Source organism: Zingiber officinale, chromosome 2A (genome assembly GCF_018446385.1).
Source record: "Zingiber officinale cultivar Zhangliang chromosome 2A, Zo_v1.1, whole genome shotgun sequence".
In the NCBI taxonomy this organism is placed as follows: Eukaryota; Viridiplantae; Streptophyta; class Magnoliopsida; order Zingiberales; family Zingiberaceae; genus Zingiber; species Zingiber officinale.
Window position 1 is genome coordinate 97,390,794 of NC_055988.1, and position 27,923 is coordinate 97,418,716.

The 27,923-nt window shown below is 38.3% G+C and overlaps 1 protein-coding gene and 1 pseudogene across 1 annotated transcript; both read left to right on the forward strand.

Annotated features, from left to right (window-relative positions):
* Nucleotides 1–18,992: 18,992 nt before the first annotated feature.
* LOC122041652 (purine-uracil permease NCS1-like) lies at nt 18,993–22,416 on the forward strand. The gene is made up of 2 exons (XM_042601411.1): nt 18,993–20,625; nt 22,285–22,416. The coding sequence occupies exons 1-2, from the start codon at nt 19,083–19,085 to the stop codon at nt 22,341–22,343; spliced, it is 1,602 nt and encodes a 533-aa protein (XP_042457345.1). The 5' UTR covers nt 18,993–19,082; the 3' UTR covers nt 22,344–22,416.
* A 31-nt stretch (nt 22,417–22,447) lies between these two features.
* Nucleotides 22,448–26,626, forward strand: LOC122041653 (annotated as a pseudogene).
* The last annotated feature ends 1,297 nt before the right edge of the window (nt 26,627–27,923 follow it).

Genomic DNA, 27,923 nt, shown 5'->3' on the forward strand with positions numbered 1-27,923 from the left:
GCCAAGTATCCGATCACTCCCTTGACCTACTTGGACTTTTCAACACCAAGTCCGATCATCCCCGATCCATCTGGATTTTCCCTTGCCCGGCTTCACTCACGGGACTTTCCAACTGCTTCACCTCGATTTCACACCGCCTAACATCCCGTTAGGACTTTCTCATTCACCTAGCTTCACTCACTAGGATTTTCACCGGCTTCACTCACCAGGATTTTCCCAATGCCCGGCTTCACTTACCGGGACTTTCACCTTCACCTAGCTTCACTCACTAGGATTTTCACCTGGATTCACTCACCGGATTTCCAACTGCCTCACTGGACTTTTCCCGTGCCAAACTCCTGTTTGGACTTTCCGTGCAAGTCTCCATACTTGGACTTTTCCAAGTCTCCATACTTGGACTTTTCGCGTGCCAAGCTCCCTGCTTGGACTTTTCCGTGCCAAGTCTCCATACTTGGACTTTTCCAGTGCCAAGCTCCCTGCTTGGACTTTTCCGTGCCAAGTCTCCATACTTGGACTTTTCCCGAATCAGGTCAACCAGGTCAACCTTGACCTGCGGTTGCACCAATAATCTCCCAAACATCTATTCTTGTCCCACATCAAGAATAGAACTCTCTCACGAGTGTCAAACATCAACATGCAACACAACTAGGTCAACCTTGACCTAAGGTTGCACCGACAATCTTCCCAAGTCAAACATCAAAATACAACTCGAGTCACGTCAACTCGAGTCGGGTCAACCAGCTCAACCTTGACCTAAGGTTGCACCAACAGAGACTTCTCCCAAAGTAGTGATATAAGTACGTAAGTCTGTTGATAATGTTTTGATATAGACTAATTTAAGGAACTAGGGAGCTAAACACGTGAAAACGTAGTGGAAAACTTCTAGTTCCTTTCCAGAAGATCCGTGCGAAGGGAAATACATATACTAAGTTTCATGATAGGTATACCTTTGATGCGTGCACTCGAACTCCTGACAGCTTAGATCTCAGCATGATCATGTGTCCATGCCTCTAGCGGTATCCACACGAACAAGCGTCTCGTCCATCTCATGAACTCAAGAAGTGGAGAAGAAAACTATCTAAGGTTGTGCTAGCAACCAAGCAAGGTAATTTTGGTGGAGAAAGGAAGAGAGGAAGAAGACAATGAATACCTTGCAATCAATGGCCAAAATTACTCCTTTTGTACTCCCATGGAATACCAAAAGTCCATTTGGCTCTTGATCTCCCTTTTGCCGCTTGATCTTCTTCATGAATTGACTCTTAGTCATATTTCATGAAGAGTCTTTTGGTCAAGTCAAAATTGACCTTTCCTCTTTCCTTTTTGAATTCAAGTTCACCCAATGAGTCTAACTAATTGATTCTCATGCAATTTTGAATTCAATGAAACACCATTTCATTAATTCGAATTCACTCCATGAGTCTAGTTTGAATTGGACTCAATCCAATAATTAGATCCAATTGAGTCTAACTCAATAAGTCTAATTCGGATTAGACTTAATCTAATGATTCATCATATGAATCCATCTTTAAATCTACTTGTTCTTTGTGTGTGACCCAATAAGTTCTCGTAACGTTGGCAATGTATCCAAATCAACATTTAGATACATAAGCAATGAGTGGCATCTACCAAGGCATCATTGCTACCCAAGTAACAAAAAAAGTTGAGATCCGACCTAACCTTTCTGTGGTTGTTCTCTTATATGACTTGGTCCCTCTATCCTTGATATCTAGATTGATCAATAAGGCATAGACTGTTTCATCCTCATATCAACCTTTATGTTTCTTGATCTCTAAGTAGACACACTAAAATAAATAAGCTCAATATCACATATTATCTCATTTGAGCATGGTCATGCATTTTTGTGTCCTACTAATTAAGGGGCCCACAAATATCGCTTCCATCATATGGAAGGGATAGATCCCATCTACATCACTCACATCACTCTGCATAAGTTATTGCATACCAGTAATCGACTTTATTGTCTACCCTATTACAGGTGACGTTTACCGATACTAAAGTATACAACACCTTATGTAGGGAACCGTAGTGACTTCAGGTCTAAAGACTATTCATACCAACAGTCACATCAGAATATTTATGACACTCATATAACGATCCATGAAACATTCTCATGGTAGGGCATTCAGTATATATTCTGTAATATATACCCATGTGTCAACCTGATATTTCATATTCATGACTTGTGAGATTAAGTCATCTGTTGACCAACATGCTAGTCTCAACGCATTAATATTATCCTTGTATATTAATGCTTGACTAGGAATACTTAAGAGTAATATTCTATGTATATTTACAATATCTCACTATCAATTCAATCAATTGATATGTTGTAGATTAGAACCTCCTACTCTAGAATATTATTATACTTATTCATTCGACACTAAATTGAAATAAATATAATAACCAACTTTACCTTTTATTAATAATGAAATATGATACAAAAGGAGTCATTTACACTCATCTCATAATTGGTACTACGACTAATACTAACAACTAAATTATTGCATCGTCCAGTGTTAGCCTGAAGTATTTCTATGGATTGGTACATCATTGGCCTTGTAGTTATAGATAGTACATCCATTTCTCTTCGGGTAGGTATCTCAAAAGTGGTTGTCATTAAGTAAGTTTTATTTGCTTGTATTTGACTGTAATTCTGAAGTGAAGGGCTAATTATAAAGTTTGACCCCAATTTTTCTCTAAGTAAGTCATAGGCTTCGTCTAACGAGTAAAAACCCTTGTAAGGTACTTTGTCTTCATCTGAGAGAAGAGGTTTAACTTCATCCCAGTGGGCATAAAGATCTGCATAAGCTCCTGCAAGAATGACATAACAAGAAAATTTCTTTCCCAACGGTTTTTGCACTGTGGTTAGGAAATAATTTGAGAGAGCATTAATCACTACTATTTTATTGATGGCTATACCTGGTGAAGTAGGAATATTCCATATATTATCAATCAAACATTGTTCTATAGCATCTAATTACAGGCGTAATGTGAATTGGAATGTATCTTCCTTTCTTGTGTTTAGCGATAATTCATGAATACCAAATTTCATAGTCTTGGAATAACCATAAGTATGTACCTTCTTTATCCGGTCCATTCTGAAAGAGGAAAGAAGTTAAATAAGTAATTGAGACAAAGTATCAGCTAAAGAATTGTTAGTTCCTTTAATATGTTCCCAATGTATACGCAAACCCTTATTGAGGATGGCATCGGTGAATTTTATCCAACGTTTAGAACCAAGGCCTTTTCTTGCTTCCTTTGTCTATTGGATATATTTTACTATGGCCTCACAATCTGTTCTAATTGTGATTTTAGATTTACTGTAAATAAATAGTATAAAAGCTTTTAAACAGTAGATGACCGCTAGTAGTTCAAAGTCTCAAGAGGTTAATCTTCCTTTTTCTTTATATTTGCCTGAAGCATAACGACAAAGGTTTTCATAGCTTTTTGGGTCATATTTAGATCTTTTACTGAATAGAGCTCTGCCCCATCCTGATTGACAGCCATCTGTTTCTATGACTAGATAGTCTACATCTAAGGGAAATGTTAACTACGGAAGATGTTGTACCATAAGTTTGATTTGTCTAACTAAGTCTATGTCTTGCTAATTGAAGTATCTTTATCCTGTTTGAGATGTTTTATTATATAGAGGACCGTTAATTTTGCCAATATCCTTTATATATGGGCGAGTATAATTTAGAAGTCCTAAAACTGCTCTCAGAGTTTTGATATCCTCCAATTTGTTTGGAAATCCTAAGAGTTTACTAGTGATGTGTGGTTGCAATGTTATTTTGCCTTGACCAATAAGACTTCCTAGGAATTCAATGTATGGTATGGCAATTTCATCTTTTTATTTGAGACAATTAACCCATGTTTTTTAAATAGGTTAAAAATCATATGTAAGTGAGTAAAGTGTTCTTCATTTGTCTGGGAAAAAAATGAGAATATCATCAATATAGACACAAGTAAAGGAAGTAACAGGTCGAAAAATGTCATCCATTTTTCTTTGAAAAACTTAAGGTGTTATTTTAAGTCCAAATGACATAACTAACCATACAAAATATCCTTCTGGACAAGAGAATACAATCCATGGAATAAAGTCAGGATTCATCTTAACTTGCCAAAAACTAGATTTCATGTCAAATTTGGAGTACATTTAGATTTATGGATTTTATTAAGTAATTGCTCTTTATCAGGAATTTTATAATCATCTTCATGATAATTATCACTAAGGCGTTTGTAATTAAAAATCATTCTAGATTGTCCTCTTTTCTGTTATGCTTCTTTATTTACTATAAAAACAGGACTCTTGTATCTAGAGTCTGATCTTTGTATGGCATTTAAGACCAGGAGTTGAGTAATATGCATTTTACATTCTTTGATTTCCCAGTTTGTGTATCTAAGATCCTGTGCTTTAATAGTTAAGTCTGGATTGATAATATTTAGTTTATAATAAATTTTATCTTTTTCCTAGTATTTTGTTGGATTTTCACCAATAATTTCTAGTTTTTCAAGTCAAGAAAGGGCAGTGTCTAAAGTTTCTTGGGTATTAAGTAAAGTACATAAATAAGAAGGGTTAATATAGTCTTGATAATAAGTTTCTTGGTCTGGCGCATGTATATCATTGAGAAGACAATCATCGAGATTGTCAGGGCTATTACAGCCAAGTATTGCTAGCTTTCCTATAAAGAAATATTGACTTTAGGCATTTTCTGGCAGATGTTTGGAATAGGGCAGGGACAAGTGGCAGTTGGATTGACGGCTTCGATAGGAGAGGCACCACCACGCAGCCCAGCGCAGACCTCGGAGGGATAGCCAGAGAGAACAGGAGAGATGATGAGAGTTGAGAGAAAAAAATAGCATAGTCTTTAGTCAAGAGTAGGGCAGGGTCAGGGAAAACTAAAAAATTAAGCCTAAGAATGAAAGGGATCAATTTGTGAGGCATAGGTTGGATCCAGAGTTGAGATAAAGTGAGGGGAGCACTAAACACACCACAATTGGTGTAAAATTTAAGATGAACATTTTTAACAAATTTTTGACACCTTAATTGGCAGCCATCAAATTGCGTACTAAGAAGAGGTGTATTAGTAGCCTTGATTAACATAGAGGGAACAAAAGAGGTGAGTAGAGTTTCATCAATAGTGTAGGTAGTAGCATCACTATCTAAGAAAGTATGTAAGGTGAGTTCATGACCCTGAATATTAATAGTGCATTGGACACGAATGTCTATGGTTGTGCCTGTATTACAATACTAGGGGTTTGAATGAAAACAAACTCTATTGATGAAGAATTGCCTTATTCATGTGGGATAAGAATACCCTTTCCTTTATTAGGACAGGGGTCAGAAGGATATGGTGTTGGACTAGGTTGAGTATATAAAGAAGGTCTAGTATAGTCCGAAGGTTCAAGAAAACACTCCTTTAGCATAACAAGTTCAATTTCCAAAAGGTTGAGACGAGTTTCGAGTACAACAACTTGAGATTCTAATAAAGTATTCCTCATGGTTCATTTAACTGGTTGAGTTGGAGGAATGTGGATTTGAAAAAGTGTATTTAAACAAAGGTTACAACATTGTTGTCTACATAGTTTACAAGTACCATGATTAAGAAGAGAAGGATAATAACCACAAGTAAACCAAGGGATATTATCATAGCCTTCTTTTAATTTCCATTCATGAGGGCAAGTTCTTTGATCAGAACGTAAGTCAGTTAAGTTTTGAGGGATGAATTGATGATACATGAGTGAAAGTTGTTGAAACTCCTGTAAGGTTTCGTCCAAAAGTGGATCGTCTACCAGATCTTCTTCCTCAAAAGAATAAACATTATTGGGATCTAAGAAAGAGTTGATTAATGAATAATCTTTCTGTACTGGTGAAAGTATATTTTTCAGATTTAATACAGAAAGAATAGAATAAATAGAAGACGTACTAGAAACATCATCTTGTATTTCAATTAAGTCTAAGTTGGTATTACTAACTACTTCTACTTCGCGACTATATAAGTTTTTCCTGTCAAGACAGACTAAGCAAAGATGTCCAGGTTTATGACATACAAAATAAGTTATTGTGTTGGCATAAGTTTTTTTAGGTTTAACAACTCAATTATATAACAAACTAGATAACATAATTCACTTATTAGATGAACATAAATATAAATGAATCAGCTGAAATGCGAAAATTTCCACTATGAAGACGCTGTAGAATATACAAAACAGTTCTCTACAATAAAAGAAGGATGCTACTGTAAATTAGAACTACCCGAAAAAGGTGATCAAATATAAGTTCCTTATACCATCTTCAATAAGGGTTTACGTATACATTGGGAACATATTAAAGGAACTAATAATTCTTTAGCTGATACTTTGTCTTGATTACTTATTGAACTTCTTTCCTCTTTCAGAATGGACCGAATAAAGAAGGTGCATACTTATGGTTATTCCAAGACTCTGAAATTTGGTATTCATGAATTACCGCTATACACAAGAAAGGAAGATACATTCCAATTCGCATTATGACTGCAATTAGATGCTATACAACAATGTTTGATTGATAATATATGGAACATTCCTACTTCATCAGGCATAGCCAGCAACAAAATAGCAGTGATTAATACTCTCTCAAATTATTTCCTAACCACAGTTCAAAAATCATTGGGAAAGAAATTTTCTTGTTATGTCATTCTTGCATGAACTTATGCAGGTCTTTATGCCCACTGGAATGAAGTTAAACCTCTTCTCTCAGATGAAGACAAAGTACCTTGCAAGGGTTTTTACTCGTTGAATGAAGCCTATGACATACTTAGAGAAAAATTGGGGCCAAACTTTATAATTAGCCATTCACTTCAGAATTACGGTCAAATACAAGCAGATAAAACTTACTTAATGGCAGCCACTTCTGATATACCTACCCGAAGAGAAATGGATGTACTATCTGTACCTACAAGGCCAATGATATACCAATCCATGGAAATACTTCAAGCTAACACTAGATGATACAATAGTTTAGTCTCTATCAAAACATTACCAACAGACTTACGTACTTACATCACTACTTTTGGAGAAGTCTCTAGCTACAAATTATTCTTAGAACTTGAAAAAACACTTAATTGGTTTCATCAAAGCCCGACTCTTGGCATTTTCAATGATACCAAAGTGTGGAGAAGTTTAGAAGTTTTTAGAGGTGGTTGTGTTTTTCGAAGTTGATGTGTTCTAAACCTATAGGTTAGTGTTTTTTTTTCAGTTCACACCAGTGAACCTCACCTACTAAAGAGCCTCTAGAGTTGTTTGAAATCCAAACGATTCTTACCCTGGCTTCTTTAGGTCTTACAATAGCTTCTGTTGATTGCCTTACTTAAGCTAGCACAGGGTTTACAGAACTGAAAGATTTCACACTATCTTCTCTTTCAGCTAGTTACGTGGATACTAAAGAGTATGTGACGATAAGGACTGAGGACTATTGCACGGAAGAAAACAAGAACACCAGCCTATGGTTTAGAAATACAAAGATATTATTTAGCCATAAGAAGAAATACAAACACCTGATAAACTTTATACAAATACAAAACTACAAAACTAAACTAATAGAGTACAGAAACTTACAATTATAGTACCAAAGGATGTTCAGAGAAAGCGAGAAGGAGAGACTGAAAGGCTAAGAGTTGAGAGAGGTGAGAGGGTTGCTCTTCTGGATGCCTCTTATGGAGGTTGGCGAGGAGATGTTTATAGAGAGAAGAAGTAGGGGATAGATGGTTGTCGTGGTAGATAAGTATGCTAGTAAGTGCTGGTAGAGGTTAGGGATGACATCATTAGTGGCTTCAGTCATCAGTACTTAGGTCTTTTATTTGATGATGTCATTTCTTTCGTGTCATTAGAGTTCCATCATGTTGATGAGGTTTGCTTCTTCGACAGAATGCATGGATGGTGGTAGCGTAGATGTGGAGCATGTTGAAGTCTGTCTTCGTTGTTTTTCTACCTATGCCATATTTTTCTTTTGGTAGAACTAGTAGAGGTTTACATGTTCAGTAGAGTAGGAAAACGGAAATAATACTATTTCAAAAGTTTTTGGCCAATATATTTTTCGGTTAGTCTTTCTCCGGCCAAAGTATAGTCTAGAGGATCTTGATCTTGATCCCATAACCAAGAACTTCCTTATAGCGAAGTTCTCCAAAGTTTCAGTTATTCTTCAAGTGGTTTTGATGATGTCTACTCTTTGTCTAGATTGGAAGGATAGTCTTCAAATGGTAGAAGTTCAATATTAAGTTTTTGCACATCTAATTTAATTAGATGTCTAGCTGGTTCAATATAAGTAGTTGTCCATTCTAGTAGAGAACTATCAAAAGTGTAGGACCGTTAGATTCGATAGACGGGGGGGTGAATATCGATTCGAAAAAGACGAGTATAAACGCAGCGAAAAAATAAAGTAGACACAGATGTTTTTACTTCGTTCGGAGCCTGTGACGACTCCTACTCGAAGGCCCGTGGTCCTTGACCAATTTCGTTGGGCAATCACTAACAAGTCGAAATATGATTACATAATAAGTACAGGAAATGCTAGTAATAATAAAGCAATACCGACAAAGAAAAATTAAATAAACACCGGAGGAGCACTTTTGTCGGAGCGTTGTTGACGTCGCACTTGAACGTCGAGCAGCAAGACCAGCAGTAGAAGAGTTCTCAGTAAAAATTGATTTCTGAAGCTCCTGCCTGGGGCTTCTTTTATATGCTGTTCCGGGCGCCTGGATCCCTTCCGGGCGCCTTGCCTTCCGGGCGCCCGGATCCCTTCCGGGCGCCCGGACCTCCGGGCGCCCGGATCCCCTCCGGGCGCCCGGACCACCTTGTTCCAGAAAGACTCCTTTTTCCTGCAAAACAAAGTTAGTCCGAGGCAAATATACATCCTGTAAAACAAATTGTTAGCACAGTTAAAGTTCAACAGATGGATAAAGAGAGTATGACTTAGATTCCGTCTTTCCGAGACCGGAATCTAGTCACGATCTCGACTTAGACATCCGAAATGGATCTAAGCCGGATCGACGCCTAATGTCCCCTTCCCGGGAACGCGTCCTCACAGTCACTCCCCTCCAGTGACTTACCTCACTTACCTGCCAGACGTCCGGTCAGCCCGTCGACCCGTCTGGACTTCTCGCCAAGAGTCCGGTCAGCCCGTCGACCCGCTTGGACTTCTCGCCAGCTATCCGGTCAGCCCGTCGACCTAGCTGGACTTCTCGCCAAGCGTCCGGTCAGCCCGTCGACCCGCTTGGACTTCTCGCCAGCTATCCGGTCAGCCCGTCGACCTAGCTGGACTTCTCCTGCACACTCGATCAAAGTGTCAGACAACAACAAGACTAACTTAACCTATTTGTCATTCATTAAAACCTAGGTTAAATCGTTAGTGCTAGCCGCACCAACAATCTCCCCTTTTTTGATGGAATGACAACCTGGTTAAGTTAGTGAAAGCATATGCAAGAAACAACATGCATTTGTGTGGTTTTAAAGTTAGTTTGTGTTTTCAAATTGGTTTAGCTAACTTAACCACCTAACCCTCCTCCCCCTTTGGCATTCATCAAAAAATGAACAAAGGTAAATAATCATAGTGAAGAGTTACTGTAACAGGTAATCAAATTTTGAAAGATATCTAAGTTTGGTTCAAAATTTGAAAGATAAAAGTGCAATTTTTAACACCAAGTCAAAAAATAGTCAAGTTGACTTGGGGGAGACAGGTTGAGTTTTGAAAAGTATAAATTTAAGGTTAATCAAGTTTAACTCTCAAGCGTGTGGAATAGGTTTTTCAAATTTACTTTTTATGTTTAAGTAACATCTACTTTTCAAAAAGGTAAAATTTTCAACTTCGATTTTTCAAAACAAAGCAAAAATTAAATAATTTTTCAAGAAATAAAATTTTTCCAAAATTAATTTTTAAGGCTAATTTGATAAAGGATAAATTTGGAAATAGTTAATTTTTCAAATCAGGTTTGAAAATTGGGTGGGATTAAACTTTCACATTTTTCAAATACTTAGTTAAATTTAAATTTTGTAAATCAATGTTCAAACATAGGTTAGGTTTTAAAGGCATTTGAGTTAATTCTCCCCCTGAACTTGATATTTAACTTTAACCAGCTGTCTAACCAATTAGGTACTAACTAGCTATCAGAGGATAGTAGCTTTCACATGGTTAGTCAGATTAAGTTGATTACAAGCAGTCAGTTTTTTGACTTGACTGATTAACTTTAATCTGATTAATATCTGAGTTGTATTTAACGTCCAGACTTATGTTGATGCACTGAAATAAGCATCTTAAGTCCAGACAGTTGGCCTATGCATCTCACCCCTTTCTATGTTTGTCAAACACAAGCAAGGTAAACCTAGGGTGTTGGTGAGATGCTCAAAAACTAGTCCTATGGGTACATGCTTTCTAAGGATTCAAAACTAGTCTAAGGCAAAAACAGTTTTTGAAAATCTAAGAATGGAGAGTTTGAAAACAAATAAATTTGACTTATAATTTGGTAAAATCATTTTTGAAAGTATTTTTGAAAGATCCTAGTCTATTAAGCACATCCCTAATTTTCGTCGTAAGTTACTAAATTCACTTTCAGGGAGACGTTTTGTAAAAATGTCAGCTAAATTTGATTTGGACTCAATGTACTTGAGTTCAATATCGCCTTTAGTAACATGATCCCTGATGAAGTGGTGTCTAATTTCAATATGTTTGGTTCTTGAATGATGCACAGGATTCTTGGTTAAAGTTAAAATTAAAATTTTGAAATTAATTTTTAAGTTTAAATTTAAAATTTTGAAATTAATTTTTAAGTTCAAATTAAAATTTTGAAAATAATTTTTAAGTTTAAAATTAAAATTTTGAAAATAATTTTTAAGTTTAAAATTAAAATTTTGAAAATAAATTTTTAAGTTTAAAATTAAAATTTTGAAATTAATTTTTAAGTTTAAAATTAAAATTTTGAAAATAATTTTTAAGTTTAAAATTAAAATTTTGAAAATAATTTTTAAGTTTAAAATTAAAATTTTGAAAATAATTTTTAAGTTTAAAATTATAATTTTGAAAATAATTTTTAAGTTTAAAATAAAATTTTGAAATTAATTTTTAAAATTAAAATTTTGAAAATAATTTTTAAGTTTAAAATTAAAATTTTGAAAATAATTTTTAAGTTTAAAATTAAAATTTTGAAAATAATTTTTAAAATTAAAATTTTGAAAATAATTTTTAAGTTTAAAATTAAAATTTTGAAAATAATTTTTAAGTTTAAAATTAAAATTTTGAAATTAATTTTTAAGTTTAAAATTAAAATTTTGAAAATAATTTTTAAGTTTAAAATTAAAATTTTGAAAATAATTTTTAAGTTTAAAATTAAAATTTTGAAATTAATTTTTAAGTTTAAAATTAAAATTTTGAAAATAATTTTTAAGTTTAAAATTAAAATTTTGAAATTAATTTTTAAGTTTAAAATTAAAATTTTGAAAATAATTTTTAAGTTTAAAATTAAAATTTTGAAATTAATTTTTTAAGTTTAAAATTAAAATTTTGAAAATAATTTTTAAGTTTGAAATTAATTTTTAAGTTTAAAATTAAAATTTTGAAAATAATTTTTAAAATTAAAATTTTGAAAATAATTTTTAAGTTTAAAATTAAAATTTTGAAATTAATTTTTAAGTTTAAAATTAAAATTTTGAAATTAATTTTAAAATTAAAATTTTGAAAATAATTTTTTAAGTTTAAAATTTTAAAATTAATTTTTAAGCCTTATTCATCTCACCCGATCTATATTATCAATCAGGGAATCCTATGATTTTGTGAGATGAAATTGGTTTGATTACAGAGTTTTGGTTTAACTTGTGTTAGATTCAGACTTAGCTTTGGTTTCCACAAATAGACATTCTTCGGATAAACTTCTAAGCTTGGTGAGTCACAAGGACATCATTAGAAATAACCAACCTTTCGAGGTTTTCCGAATAGTCCTATCCATGGAACTTAGTACTAAATCTTGGTCTAACTGGTTAGGATTCGTTTAAGGGTAGCTTCGGTCAGTTCCACTTGGTCAAATGCACCAGATCGAAACCATATCTTTCTAGACATGCGATGCCCAAGTTTCCCTAACGTACTATCATCCAAAAATTTCACCAATACCATGATTCAAGTTAAACTTGGTCTCTAATTCTAATTGCCCTGTCGGGTTTGTTAGTTTTGGGTTACCCTGTCGGGTAAGTTAGTTTTGGAGGTGCCAGCTATTCTGGAGCCTCCCCCTGAATTATTGGCCATTAATTTAAGTTTTGATTTTAGGCTTATGTCGATTCTTTTTATAGTTATAGTTAACTTGGTGATAATTTTGTTGTTTTTTAAACTGTTTAGATTTTGAATTTGATTTAGGTTTGTATTTTGGATTTTGGTTTGGTTTATTTAATTTTATATAATGTATTTTTTCTTTAGGTATATAATATTGATTAAGTCCTACTTGCGTGGTTAGACACGCTTTCGGAACCCAAGCTAGATTGGTTGACTTGTATTGGGTTATTAATGATTTGAAGGTTTTATTTGAATTCGACTTATATCCTAGTCTGGTTTTATTATAACATGCTTTTTGATTATTTAGGATTAAGTCTAAATTTTTTGATCTTGTTGTGAATTTTTCTAACATCTCCTTTAAATTGTTTATTTCATTTTTTAATGATAAATTCTCCTCCTCAAGGGTTAGATCTTGAGTTGGATTTGAATTTTTTAATTGTTCCTTGAGGTTTTGATTTTCCTCAAGAAGTAATTTGTTTTCATTTTCTACTTTGGTTAATTTACTATTTAAACAAGAAATGATTCTAAAAAACTTTTTGTTTAAATTAAAATATACCTCATTCGAGCCTTCGGAAACGAGTACGGACTCGTGGCTTGTTTCGGGTTCAGACCCGTCTTCATCTTCTGACTCATTTTCAGTTTCGGCTTCGCGGACCATCAGTGTGAGGTGGCTCTGATGTTTCTGCTCTTCTTCCTCTGATTCGTCCGAGGAGTCGTCCCACGTTGCTTTGAGTGCTTTCTTTTTTGTTGGTTTTGGTTTGTCAAACTTTAGTTTTGGGCATTCGTTCTTGTAATGTCCCTTTTTGTTGCAGCCGTAGCAAGTCACGTTCTTTTGTTCTGAGGGAGAGCTGATCTTTTGAAGATCCTTTTTGCTGAAGCTCCTCTTTCTCCTGGTGAACATTTTTCTTACCAAGTTCACCAGGTGTTCTTCGTTTTCGGAGTCTTGGTCAGATTCTTCTTCAAATTCAGGCTTGCTTTTCTTTTCTTTGGAGGACCCTGCAAATAGAGCTATACCTTTCTCGGCTCTAGCATTAGTTTGTTCGTGTAATTCTAATTCACAGAAAAGCTCATCTAATTTTAAGTTAGAAAGATCCTTAGAAATTTTGTAGGCATCCACTATTGATGCCCACAAACTATTACGTGGAAAGGCGTTTAATGCGTACCTTATTAAGTCTCTGTTCTCCATCTGGTGGCCTATCGCATGGAGCCCGTTGAGGATGTCCTTGATCCTCGCGTGTAGTTGATTCGTCGTTTCACCTTCCTGCATTTTTATATTAAAAATTTTATTTAAGAGAAGGTCTCGTTTTGTTACCTTGGCGTCGCTCGTTCCCTCGTGCAGCTCGATCAACTTGTCCCATAGCTCTTTAGCGTTTTTGTGTGGACCGACTCTGTTCAGTTCTTCTCTTGTCAATCCGCATTGTAGAGTGTTGATCGCCTTATTTTCTGTTGATGCTTTTTTCTTGAGATCTGCTGTCCAGTCTTCAGGATCCACTAGATTCCCGGCGTTGTCCACTGGAATTTTGTAGGGTCTCGTGATACTCATCCACTGGTCGAAGTCTGTTTTGAGGTAGACCTCCATGCGCTTCTTCCAGTAAGGGAAGTCGTCCCCGTTGAAGAGTGGAGGTCGCACTGTGCTGAATCCTTCTTGTTGGGACATTCTGTGCACAGGTAAATAACCAAAAAAAAAACCCAAGACTTGGTCTTGGATTAGTAGTGCGGGAAGAGAGAAATAGAAAGGAATCTAGATTCGTGTTGCACTAATTTAAATTGATTAGAGAAATATTAAGTCAACGAAACAACAGTTTTAAAGTTAATTTAAAAAAAATTCACCCCCTGTCTGATTGGTGGTTGCACCAAATCATAGCGGTACCGGCTCTGATACCACTTGTAGGACCGTTAGATTCGATAGAGGGGGGGTGAATATCGATTCGAAAAAGACGAGTATAAACGCAGCGGAAAAATAAAGTAGACACAAATGTTTTTACTTCGTTCGGAGCCTGTGACGACTCCTACTCGAAGGCCCGTGGTCCTTGACCACTTTCGTTGGGCAATCACTAACAAGTCGAAATATGATTACAGAATAAGTACAGGAAATGCTAGTAATAATAAAGCAATACCGACAAAGAAAAATTAAATAAACACGGAGGAGCACTTTTGTCGGGCGTTGTTGACGTCGCACTTGAGCGTCGGCGGCAAGACCAGAAGAGAAGAGTTCTCGGTAAAATTGATTTCAAGCTCCCGCACGGGCTTCTTTTATATCTTTGTTCAGGCGCTGGATCCCTTACAGGTGACAATCTGCTCAAACCAAGATGCTCCATGTGGCGACGACTTGGTGGATAAAATTGGCCGGGCGCCCCGATCCTCCGCGCCCGGACCACCTGTTCCAGAAAGACTCCTTTTTCCTGCAAAACAAAGTTAGTCCGAGGCAAATATACATCCTGTAAAACAAATTGTTAGCACAGTTAAAGTTCAACAGATGGATAAAGAGAGTATGACTTAGATTCCGTCTTTCCGAGACCGGAATCTAGTCACGATCTCGACTTAGACATTCGAAATGGATCTAAGCCGGATCGACGCCTAATGTCCCCTTCCCGGGAACGCGTCCTCACAGTCACTCCCCTCCAGTGACTTACCTCACTTACCTGCCAGACGTCCTGTCAGCCCGTCGACCCGTCTGGACTTCTCGCCAAGCGTCCGGTCAGCCCGTCGACCCGCTTGGACTTCTCGCCAGCTATCCGGTCAGCCCATCGACCTAGCTGGACTTCTCGCCAAGCATCCGGTCAGCCCGTCGACCCGCTTGGACTTCTCGCCAGCTATCCGGTCAGCCCGTCGATCTAGCTGGACTTCTCCTGCACACTCGATCAAAGTGTCAGACAACAACAAGACTAACTTAACATATTTGTCATTCATCAAAACCTAGGTTAAATCGTTAGTGTTAGCCGCACCAACAAAAAGTACATAAGACAAGTGTTCCTTTTTCTTCCCGTATATGTTGTAGTTTTTGTCCAAGTACTGAAGGTAGATTTGGAACAAAGTCTAAATCTTGTATCCAAAGTTATTACAGTAACCCGTAGTTCATTAGAGTAAGTGGTGTAATAAGTCAACCTTTGTAATTTTTTTATTGAAATTTTTCACAATATATATTTACCTTTATGAAAGAGTATAAAAGTTGACACCTGCAACCAAGTCTATATTCTCAGAACATTAAGGAAAATCTTTAATACAAGAAAGTTTATAAGTATATAAATTGCACACATTACGGTGTGCATAGTTGCCCAACGTAAGTGCGCCTATATATTCATAAATATTTAATTAATTTATTTGATGCAATTTATAATTCATATATATTCAAGGGGTCCTAACACTTCTATTATAACTTTCAATGATGATTACTTAGATTTCTATCAAATATCATCATCTTGCTAGCTGATTCATTAAGCTATGGTTGTAGTCCAATTGAACTCATCCCTCCATATATAATCACAATTTGTTTTCTCTAATTAGATCACCATAAGTTTTTCAATGTTAAATCTTTAACATATATTTACCGATCTAACAAACAAGTAACATTATTTCTTGTACATAAATTAACGATAAAATTTTATTAAAATTAATTGATACCCCATAATAATTTATAATTAAGGAGTAAAGAAATTTGAGAGAATACATGAGTCTTATCGTAGGATGGATTTAACCAGATCGAAACTAGAAGTATATGGTGTTCGGATGAGGAGGAAGACTCATGGATTTAACTAGATCGAAACAAATAAGTACACGAGGAAGAAGGTATGGTGTTCGGATGCTTTATAACGGGGAATACGATGCTTGAAGTATAGGACTAGATTATGGGAGAGCTCGGGACTCAACACTCGGGACTCGGGCATAGAGGAGTTTGGAAATGTTTGTGAATGAGGGCTTGACCTAGCGATTAAGGGTGATCATGAATCGGGTTCGATTATTAGGATTGACAGTTATTTGGATATCCAACCATATATCTAATGAAATATATAATATAAATATAAAACAACAAAAACATAAAATATTTTAAAATGATAATAGATATTATTCATTACACGTTGTAGCAGTTAATCGCTAGTAGCTGCTACAATGTGTAGCAGCTTATCGGCAGTAGCTATTACAACATGTAATAACTTATCGACAGTAGTTATCACAAGTAGGGGTAATCATGGATCGGGTTGGTTCGATTATTAGGATAAAAAACTATCCGGTCTTACTAGATCGGATAATACAATATCAAGACCCTACATCCGGTCATATATCCAACGATTTTTTTTCAGTTCGATTCGGGTCGATATAAGCAGGTTGGTCGGTTTGACGGGTTGACTGCCCACCCTACTAGAGATGAAGCATTTTAGAAGAGACGACCTATAATGAAAAACATTAATTATTACACAAATAAATAAATAAAATAATCTTAGGAAAGTCAACCCAAAAATTCAACATCTTTGATTATGCCCCTTATTCAAAGAAAAAATTTCTATAAATACATTATAGTTAGGTTTGAATCGTGAATGCATGAGTAATAATTTGAATGCCCTACTACGATATTATAGTCTCGAAAAAAAATATGAATTATTATGTAGAGGATAATGCTTAAATTATTTAAATTCTATTAAAATTATTTTAACGGATGAAAATCATTATAAAACTATTAAATAACTGCTATAGTTATAAAAACTTCTTAATTAGCTATTACATAATTATACTTAATATTAAAATATTAAATTTTAAATTTTAAAATATTATTATATTAAAAATATTCTTAAAATAATTTAAATATATTAAAATTATTTTAAAATAGTTTTACTAACTTTTAAGTAATTGTTACACATGTAAAAACTATTTAGTGACCACTATAATATTATAATAATATTGTATTAATTATTATACGGTATAGCGTTTGTCGAAACTTGTAACGGACTATAATAATGCTGGAAGCCTCGAAGTAAAGAATAATATATTATGAGATTTTTTTAGTTTTTTTAAAATATTCCTTTGATCGTTTATATAATTTGAAGTTTACTTATTTTTACCCGTTAAAATTAAAATTAAATAAGACTATAATGTAATTAAATTTAAATTTAAATTTAAATTTTAAATTCATTTTCAAATTAGTTCTGATTTTAAAATTAAATTGTTTAATTTTATAGATCCAAATTAAACTATTTAATTAAATCTTATACTATTCTTGCGCCGGACTGTTTTCACTTCTTAATTTTGGTTTTCTAGTGGTTCCAGATGTCCTTGTCTATAAAAAAAACACATAAAAAGCGGATCAAGAATACACTATTTATAATGGATCTAGTCATGATCCAACTATAGTACTCCATCTCTTGATCTATTTTTTTTTTCATATTAGATGATCTTAGCTTACTAAGAGGGCAGATCCTCTAGTGTAGAAAAAACTAAGAGAATGCTTAATGAATCCAAATCTCTTAGTTCATCGAAAAATGGATTACGAGATAAATTAGTTATAGTTGTGGTCGGATCGTGGCCACGAATTAATCGTAATTGGTTGAGATTCCTATTTATATTCATTATTCTTTAAATTATAGTTTGGGTCGGGACGAATGACCGAAGGCCACCTGGAGGACAACCCCTCTCGACGTTAGGTTACCTAGCCACTTGCCCACCTCTGACCACTCACCCCGATCCAAACCATAACTTAGGGGATGGTGAACTCAGGGAAAAATCGTAACCAATTGTGGTTAGATCGCGACCATGATCCGATCGTAATTGGTTGCAATTCCTCTTTGAATTCATCGTCCCCTTAAGTTTTTGTGGACCAAAGGATATGCCCTCTTTACTAGTGGCCATTGGTCAACGTGCAAGAGAGCATATCCTCCGATCAATAAAAAGATGGATCAGAAAATGGACCACTTGTAATTACGATCGGATCGTGGCTGCAATTGATTATGATCTCTCCCTCGGTTCACCATCCCCCGAGATTATAGTTTGGATCGAGGCGACTGGCCAAAGGCCGCCCACCCACTGGCTCGATATCAGGCTATCTGGCCACTTGTCCACCATAAGCGGCCTCCGATCACTCATCCCAACTTAAATTATAACCTAGGAGACAGTGAATCCAGGAAGGGATAAGATCCGATAGCAATTGCAAGTAGTCAATTCCTAGATCCACTTTTTTTAACTAGGAGATCATGCTCACTAGGGTGGCAAATCCTCTAGTCCACAAAAAAATAGATCAGGGGATTGACCACTTACAATTACGATCGAATCGTGGTCGCGATCCGATCGTAATTGATTGTGATCCCTTCCTATGTTCACCGCTTCATAAGTTACAATTTAGATCGGAACGAATGGTCGGATGCCACCCGGAGACCACCAATGGTAGGCAAGTGATCAGATAGCCTGACGTTGAGCGAGGACAATTTTCAAATAACCTCATACCATCTTTTTTTGATCTAAACTATAATCGAGAGACGATGAACCTGTAAAAACATATCGTAACTAAACTATCATGGTCCACTTTTAATGGACCCGAGGATGTGGGCTCAACGTCTACAAATTCAGTTTAAATCCTATGAGTTGCAAAACGTGGACCGGAAAATGAATCACTTTTCATCATTGATGGAGAGTAATGATCTATGTATAAAATAAGTATATACTTACTCTCCACCAATAATAGAGAGTTATCCATACTCTAATCCACATTTTACCGAATAGAGGATCAGCGCTCCTACGTACCAGGACCAAAAGTTCAATGTGCGTCGCTTGAATAATAATTGAACGAATGACATCAATATCGTCCATGGAGACCGATTCGAACTTCATCGATACCGGCGATCTTGGTCGTCGCGGCGGCGGCGGCCTATGTCCTGTGTCCGTCGCCGAACGCACCCTCTCCGGATGGGACATGGCCGGTCTCTGGATCGCCTTGGTCACGAACGTCCCTAACTACTACTTGGCCGGAAGCCTGGTAGATCTCGGGATGTCGTGGTGGCAAGGGATCGCCACAATCTTCCTCGGCAACCTCGTCATCGTCGCTCCCATCTGCCTCACCGCGCACGCTGGCGTTCGCTACGGGGTCCACTTCTCCGTCCAGCTCCGCGCCGCCTTCGGCGTCCGGGGCGCCTTCGTCCCGGCCCTCCTTCGCGCCGTCGTTGCCTGCGGATGGTGTGGCATAGAGTCTTGGATCGGAGGCCAGTCTATTTTCCTCCTCCTCCTTCCCCGCTCGGCGGCCTCGTCGCCCCTCGCCCAGCCCCTCTCCTGGCTCGGCACCTCGCCGCTTGAGCTTGGCTGCTTCCTCCTCTTTTCTGTCCTCCAGCTTGCCGTCGTATGGAAGGGTATGGGTGCGATCAATGCCCTAAGCCGGTTTTCTGCCCCAATCCTGATCCTCCTCGTCGCTACCCTCTTCGCCTGGGCTTATGCTGCGGCGGGCAGCTTCGGCGATATGCTATCCACGCCGTCACGCCTCTCCCCTTCCCAGTTCTGGCCCGTCTTCTTCTCCTCTCTCACTGGATGCGTCGGCACCTGGGCCAGCCTCGCCCTCAACATCTCCGATTTCGCGCGGTTCGCATGCAGCCAAGCCGACCAGGTGTTCGGCCAAATGGGCCTCCCAATTTTCCAGACCGCCTTCACCTTCGCCGGCCTCGCCATCACCTCCGCGACCGTGGTCATCTTCGGCCGAACGATCTCCAACCCAATCGAGCTCCTCTCGACTATCAATTCTAACTTCTTCGTCTCCGCCATCGCCTTCTTCGGGATCGCCCTGGCGACTATCACCACTAACATCCCAGCCAATTTCGTCGCCCCTGTCACCATGCTCCTCAGCCTCTGCCCCTCCGCCTTCAGCTTCGCCACCGGCTCGCTGCTCACCGCCGCCATCAGTTTCGCCTTCCAGCCGTGGAAGCTCATGGGCTCCAGCGACAGCTTCGTCTACACGTGGCTCGTCGGCTACTCCGCCGTCCTCGGGCCAATCACCGGGATCATGCTCACCGACTACTACGTCCTCCGGCGAGCGCGCCTCGACGTAAGCGGCCTCTACTCCGACAACGAGCACGGGCCGTACTACTACACTGGAGGGTACAACGTGGTGGCATTTGTGGCGTTGGCGGCGGGCGTGGCCCCGGCGGTCCCGGGTTTCCTGCACAAGGTGGGCGCGGTGGGGGTGACGTGGGAGATGTTCGACGTGGTCTACGGCAGCGCGTGGTTCTTTGGAGTCTCCATTGCGTCCTTGGTCTATTGGGCGCTCTCCCGGTGCTGCGGATGGGCCGGGCGGCGCCAGCGTCATCGAGAAGCTTCTTCCACCAGGACAGAGCCGCTCCTCTGTACAGGTGACTGACTGGTCAACTTTTCTAATAATAGAATTCTTGGCTGGCGCTGAGCTGTAATAATATAAAAAAATTGCAATTGTTGCAAAAGGCGGGTCCCGCCGCCCAGCGGCCCCCTCACCCCTGCCCCACGAGTATGAGAGGGAGTAAATCACGGTGAATACGGGCCCGGCGATGACATGGCGGTCGAAGGTGTTTAGCACGGACAGATATTGATGTTATCGCAATTGCTGCCGCAGACCTTCGACCTCTCGACCCATGTTGCAAGAATACCATGTTATAACCGGTTGATCCCGCCCGTGGGAAAAAAAAAAAAAAAAAAAAAAAAAAAAAAATTGCAATTGTGGAATTAGAGCAAGAGGATATTTTTTGAGCTTTATATTGAATATTTTATTTTAAATTTTAAATAAAATAATTAAAAAAAATTATTGATCCTATCCGAGCGCTGAGTCGACGGACGCTGGGAACATGACACGCTCCGTTATCTTCGACTGGTGGTGTAGCCCTCCAACAAACCTGCAAGGAAGCCGAACCGGGAGGAGTTTTCCAGCGACGGCCCTCCGACGCTCAAGTCAGGCAACGAGAGAGGCAGAGTAACAATGCTACAATAGAGATGTGTGCATACCTTTGTCGACGTCTGGGGGTCCTTATATAAGGCCCCGGGGAAACGCGGGCACACTTCCCGATGCGTGCACGCTTCCCCAAACTTACCTTAACGAGCATGTGTCAGAAAGTACCTCTGGCGCTATTCCGCAATCGTCCGAGCATATCCCGGATGTGACGGTGGAAGCTTCCACCGTATGATTCTATGTACGGCTCGGTCGCCAACTCTGCTGTTTGTCGGCAGTAGGTGTCTCGAGGATGATGTTATCCCCTGTCTCCTTTGTCCTCTTGCGTTCCTTATCTGTTTCGGGGCCGAGCGGATCGGCCGCTCGGCAAGCATATTACTTCTGCATCGGTCATATGCTCGGATGAGACTGCTCCTGCCTGTGCTGCCTTGTGTACCGGCCGAACGGACATCCCGCTCGACCCTTAAAACCTTTTTACCTTGAGCATCGGAAACCCGCCCCCTAGTCGGGTTGTCTTTCATTCGGTTCGGAGGATTCACGGTCGATCGGCCTATGGGGCCCTGTCGGTAGGCCTGCTCCGTCCGGTCGGCCGGTCTCCGTGTTGACTATCTTGACCTTTAACCTCCACGTGCCGTTGACCCTCGCCGACGAGGATCCCCCGTCCTTATCACCGGATCATTTATATATCAGTTATTCTATTTTTTTTAAATTATACATATTTCTCTAAATTTATAGAATAAATTTTATTCTCAAATATTATAAATGAGAAAAAAGAAATATGAAAATTAATATACAGTGTATTAAAAAATAAATATCGAAATTTAATAAAATAATTTTTTTTTGTCTTAAATTATATATTTTAGATAAAGAAATGGGTGTGATGCTCTAAATCATGCTCCAATGAAAAAGTTTTACATGGCAATCAGAAAATAAATATAAAATATTTTATTAATACATGTTATCTTAATTAATACATATTAGCTGAAAATTAAATATAAAATGTTTCATTTAGCTAATTAAATTTTAATCATTTAGTACTGTCCAAAGTTTTATTAATCCCATGACTACTATTCTTAATCAATTCTGGCTTCAGCGAAAAGTTTGGGGTCATCAGACGTTAGAAAATTTCCCAAAATAACATCACAAAGATGAAACCGCCGCCGCCGCCGACCTTTCAAAGGGGAGAGAGAGAGAGAGAGAGAGAGAGAGAGAGAGAGAGGAGAATCGGGAGCGAGAAGGGGCGGTAAGGGAAGGCCATGTCTTGCAACAAGGTGCTTAGGGTGGCGGCCGATGGAAGCGGCGACTTCCGCACGGTCCAGGAGGCGGTCGACGCGGTGCCGTTCTCCAATCGGACGCGGACGGTGATCCAGGTGGCGCCCGGCGTCTACCGGCAGCCCGTGTACGTCCCAAAGACCAAGGATTTCATCACCCTCGCCGGTTCCTGCCCAGATACCACTGTCCTCACCTGGGACAACACTGCAAGCCGCATCGACCACCACCAGGTCTGAATCCCTCGTCCTTCTCGCTCGCTTTCTCATAAAGGTGCTTCTTCTGCGTTTCTATTCGCAAATGTAGTCGCCGTTAGTGATTGGGACGGGGACTTTTGGATGCGGAAGCACGATCGTCGAAGGAGAGGACTTCATCGTGGAGAACATCACCTTCGAGAACTCTGCCCCGCAGGTATGCCCGATTGGGTTCCTCAAAACCCCTAAGTTTGTTTCCCATATTCTTCCACTGTCAGTGTGCTCAGCAACTCAAGAAGTTCAAAGCTGAGATTTAGTAATTTTAGGTGTGCATGTAGGGTTCGGGACAGGCTGTGGCTATCCGGGTGACTGCTGATCGATGTGCTTTCTACAATTGCAGGTTCCTTGGGTGGCAGGTACTTTTAATTGGCACAATCTTTCTTCTCAATTGCTTGCATTTTCTTACACATTCCGTTTTGCCTAGTGCAAGAGATGGAATCTGCCATTTCTTCTGAATCAGGAAAATAAAGCTAGAGAGGGAGAAATGGTTGGAGATCGAGAAATATCACAAAGATAACTTAGGATAATTAGTGTTTTTTTTATCATAGCAAAGATTCAATCATAATTACATTGCTTAGATGATATTAAATGCATTTTCTTTGTCAGCTAACAACATTGGAGACTATCTTAAATCTAAATAGATGAGTTCAGATATTTGGCTCATGTAGAATACATTGCTAACAGAGTCAAATCCAAGAGGAGGTTACTCAATTTTAAGAAGACATACTGAAGAACAAAGGGGGGAGACTAATTTGAGTCTTGAGCTGCTTTTGTTGCTTGAATTGCCTGAATCCTTCAATCTGAACAACAATAATATTCAATTTGAGCTCTGGTTGATTCAAACCAAGATCAGCCAATGAAGGCCAAAAAAATCAATTCTTTGTTATAAACTTAAAGAACATGCCAGCATGGCATTGTCTATGATTTTTCTCATGCAATTATGAATAGTGTTTACAGGTTTTCCAATTTGATCATGTCACCTTGCAAATAAAAGAAAATTGATGCATTTTTGTATTGCTTGGAGGAATTGCTTAGGGTGTTACATTTTTTTGACATTTACTAACAGATGCTATTTAAATTCTTCAGGATACCTTATATCTACATTATGGAAAGCAATATAAGGAAGTGTTGACTTTATTTTCGGTAACTCTACTGCTCTCCTAGAACATTGTCATATCCACTGCAAGGCGCAGGGATTTATAACTGCTCAAAATAGGAAATCATCCCAAGAATCAACAGGTTATGTCTTCTTGAGGTACACAATTCTTTAATCAACTAAATGGGATTAGAAAAAGCAAATGTATCTGTTGGGTATTTTGAGTTGAAAGAACCAGCTTGTGTTCATTCTTGATGTCAAAAGATAGCTCTAAGATCTGGTTTAAATGATTTGCATGGGAATAAAATAACTCCTAATTCTATATTTGCTTGCAAACATGGAATCGTCTATTGCATATTTTTGAGTTTTGCTCTTTCAAATTTATTGGGAATGTTTATATTTATGAAGCGCCCCAAGCTTAGAAAATCAGGAGGATGGTTTTATGATTGAGTTGTCCTTTCAAATTGAATAACTATTCTGTATATGGAGCTCTTGAAACAAAATCACTTGATGGAATGATTACAAAATGCTATGGATTACTTAAACATCCTATTCTGGAGAATTAACGAGATATCACTTTATGATTTCATGCAACTTCTCAAAAATGATAATAAATTGGATTATAATATGAAATCTGACCTCTTGTTTAATGATTTATCTATGCAACTGTTGTTATTTAAGCTATAAATTATTCTGCTCCCCCTCCCCCTCCCCCTCTTTTTTTAAAATTTAGTTGTCCTCTTATAATTTGTAAATTATTAATAATTTTGCTTTCTTCACCTCACCAAACCAAGGATGTGATTCTCCGATGGAGACAATGGAGGAAGGAAGCACGGATGGGAAAGGGCTGGGAATTTTTTTTCATAGTTTTCTCTAATTTTCCTTTAGCCTAAATTGGTCAGAAGAACAATATCTGAACCAAATATTTCTTGCGTCAGGTCAAAATAAAAAATAATTTTGTTTTTCCAAATCTATTTGTCAATTATATTTTCATGTTTTTAATGTAGTATAGAATCTCAAGTTTTCTTTCTTCTGTAGCTCAATCATATCCGATGCAAAGAAAGGGAGTTTGGGAGTCATGTGAAGAAGCCAAGAGACTGATTGCTTCTTTTAAAAGAAAGAGGAAATCTGTTTCTTACGACGAAGATGAAACCACCATAGAAATGACATGGGGAAGAGTTATGAGAAGAGACTGAACTAGTCACAAACCACCTAGAGAATCTTCTCTTCCTTCCACTAAAGAAAACAAAAACTAGGAAGATCTATTCTTATTCTTTCCCTCTGAACTTTTACCCTACCTCATCTCTCACCTTGAAAATTTCTCTTACCTATAGGAGACACACCCGTTTTTTCTAGGTTCACCATCACATGCCAATGTAGACATCTAGAGTTGATAGAAATAAGCCAAAACCACCACTTAACTGTAACTATGAAATGCAAAATTCTTAGTCTTAAACATGTCATTGAGCAAACTATATTGCATCATTATTAAATTCATAAATGCAAAAAAAAAAAATGTTAAATTGCCTTTAGACTGCTATAAAATATTAACTACCAGTTTTGATCTCCTTCATAACAGGAAAATGAGTATCTGATATGCTCGCAATAGATATATCAGAATAAGTTGGCAATTATCACTAGACTATAATATAAGACGTATAAGTAAGAAAGTCTAGGTATTTACCTTAATATATATTACTTAAAAAATTTAAGTTAGTTGGTAGTAATATGTTTAGGAGTAAATCAGAGGTTAATTAATCCTACTAATATTATGTATTCATAATTTTTAGTTTTGGTTAAATCTGTTAATGATATTATCAACAATGCTGAATTTGGATTATAATTAGCAATACAGATTAAAATTCCATATCATATTGTGCAGCTCAGATTATGAAGGTAATTATTTGGTTGATAATGATTCTCATATAGTATGGATTGTTAAAACGATGACAATTAATTAATTTAACCCAAATGCTTGTGTTTCTCTGTGACAAGGAAAATCATTATCCGAGTTAGAGTAATCAGTTTCATCGTTAGGGCCAATATTGTCAATAAACTATATTATTTTCTGCATCCGGTGCCATCTGGTTTTGTTTGCTTCAATTTTGTTTCTCAGATTTGATCCCTGCAGATGTATTATCACGGGCAACGGTGGAACTTCCTATGCATTTCTTGGGCGACCATGGGGACCCTTCGCGAGGGTTGTTTTCGCGTATACTTGGATGGACTGTTGCATTAGACCTTTCGGGTGGCACAACTGGGATAAATCTGAGAATGAACGAAGCGCATGCTTTTACGAGTACAGGTAATTTGTCTTCTGTTCGACTGCAGCTGCTTCTGCTGTAACCTCCCAGTAGATTCTTCCTTTAGACAACGAACAGATTATTGGTTACTCTAAATCCAACCAATTTACTGTTTGATTGATTCAGTGTTTGCATAGTTCCATTGATACTGATAATCGAAGAAACAAAGCATTCATGTTTGGTTTCTGAACCTATTTCTAGATGCTCAGGACCTGGTTGCTGCCTCACAAACCGAGTCGCATGGTCAAGAGAACTGCTCGATGATGAGGCAGGATCCTTCATCTCGCACCCTTTTGTAGATCCCGATCCAGATAGGCCTTGGCTTGCACAGAAAATGGCTGTTAGAATACCTTATTCGGCTTAGAATTTACTATGAGCTCTGTTTAAGATTGTACTGAAGAATAAGAAGGTTGAACTCTGATCGAGTATTGATGTTTTTAATAGTCATTAGAAACAATTATGATGTAGGACCAATATGATTCTATACATAACTAGATTATGATGAGGCACCTATATGATTTTGATACTGTTTTAATGTAAAATATATTAATTAAAATTAAAATTTAAATGTTAAAAATATTAAATCATAAATTTTTTCTTTTAAAAATGTGAGATCACGATTGATCCTGTCCGAGAGATGAGTCAATGGACACTGGAGATATGGCATTTCTGTTGACTAGTCGAAGACTTCGAAGGTGTAGATCTACCGTTGTCGTGGACCTGTAAGCACAATGCCGAAGGGGGGGGGTTGGTTCTCCGGCGATGGTCCTCCGACGTTCTAGTAAAATCTTCGGCGGAAAGAAATAGAGTAAAGAGGAAGCGAAAACTGTAGCTACAGTAAAAATGTGAGTATACCTCCGTCCAAGTCTGGGGGTCCTTATATAGGGCTCTCCAGAGGCGCGTACACGTTCCTCGATGTGTGTACTCTCCTCAAAACATACCTGGAATGGATGTGTCAAAAAAGCGTGTCTGACGCCATACCTTAATAGCACGAGCATATCCCTGACGTGATAGTGGAAACTTCCACCGTACGATTCTCTGTCTGATCATGCCGCCGACCATGTCGCCTGTCGGTGACACTGTTACCTAAGAAGATATCGCCCACTGCTTCTTTTGTCCTTTACAGGACCGAGCGGAGGAACTGCTTGGCTAGTGCCTTTCGGGCAATCCCATGGCCGGGCCGAGCGGGATGTCCGCTCGGCCAATCATCTTATTGTCCCGGCTTCGTCTTACCGAGCGAAGAAACCATATCTGCAGGGCCAAGCGAGGGGTCGCTCGACCCTCGTTCCTCCCTGCTAGAGTCATGCTTTGAGTCTTCTGAGCGTCGGAAGCTCGGTATTAGACCGAGTTGTAATGCAGAATCAGACACACGTCCGCTTAGCTGGATACTCACGACGTTGACCGTTGACTTTGACCTCCTACGTGGCTCAGGACTAACTGCAGGACGGGGCCCCCTCGTACCGCCGAATCACGTGCCTCCCCCTTAAGTCTAGTCGAAGGAGGCTGCAAGTCCGACTGACTGGACACGTAGTCTGGTGACCGATTGGCCGGCCAGCCATTGGGTTGGTTGGATCCCGATCGGCCCGTGTAAGACTGATCTTTCTATGTCGATCGGCGCTTAAAGCCTCCGTACTTGGATACTTTTCCTCATCGCTCCTGGTGGGGTGCAAGCCGAGCGGTCAATGCTAACGTCGCCCAAATCTCCTTGCAATACGCATAAATCGCTCCCATTAAGACCGAGCATGCATCCATGCCCATTAAATGCTAGCCTATGGTGTTAGTTAGAGCCCTAGAGCCAATCATTTGATGA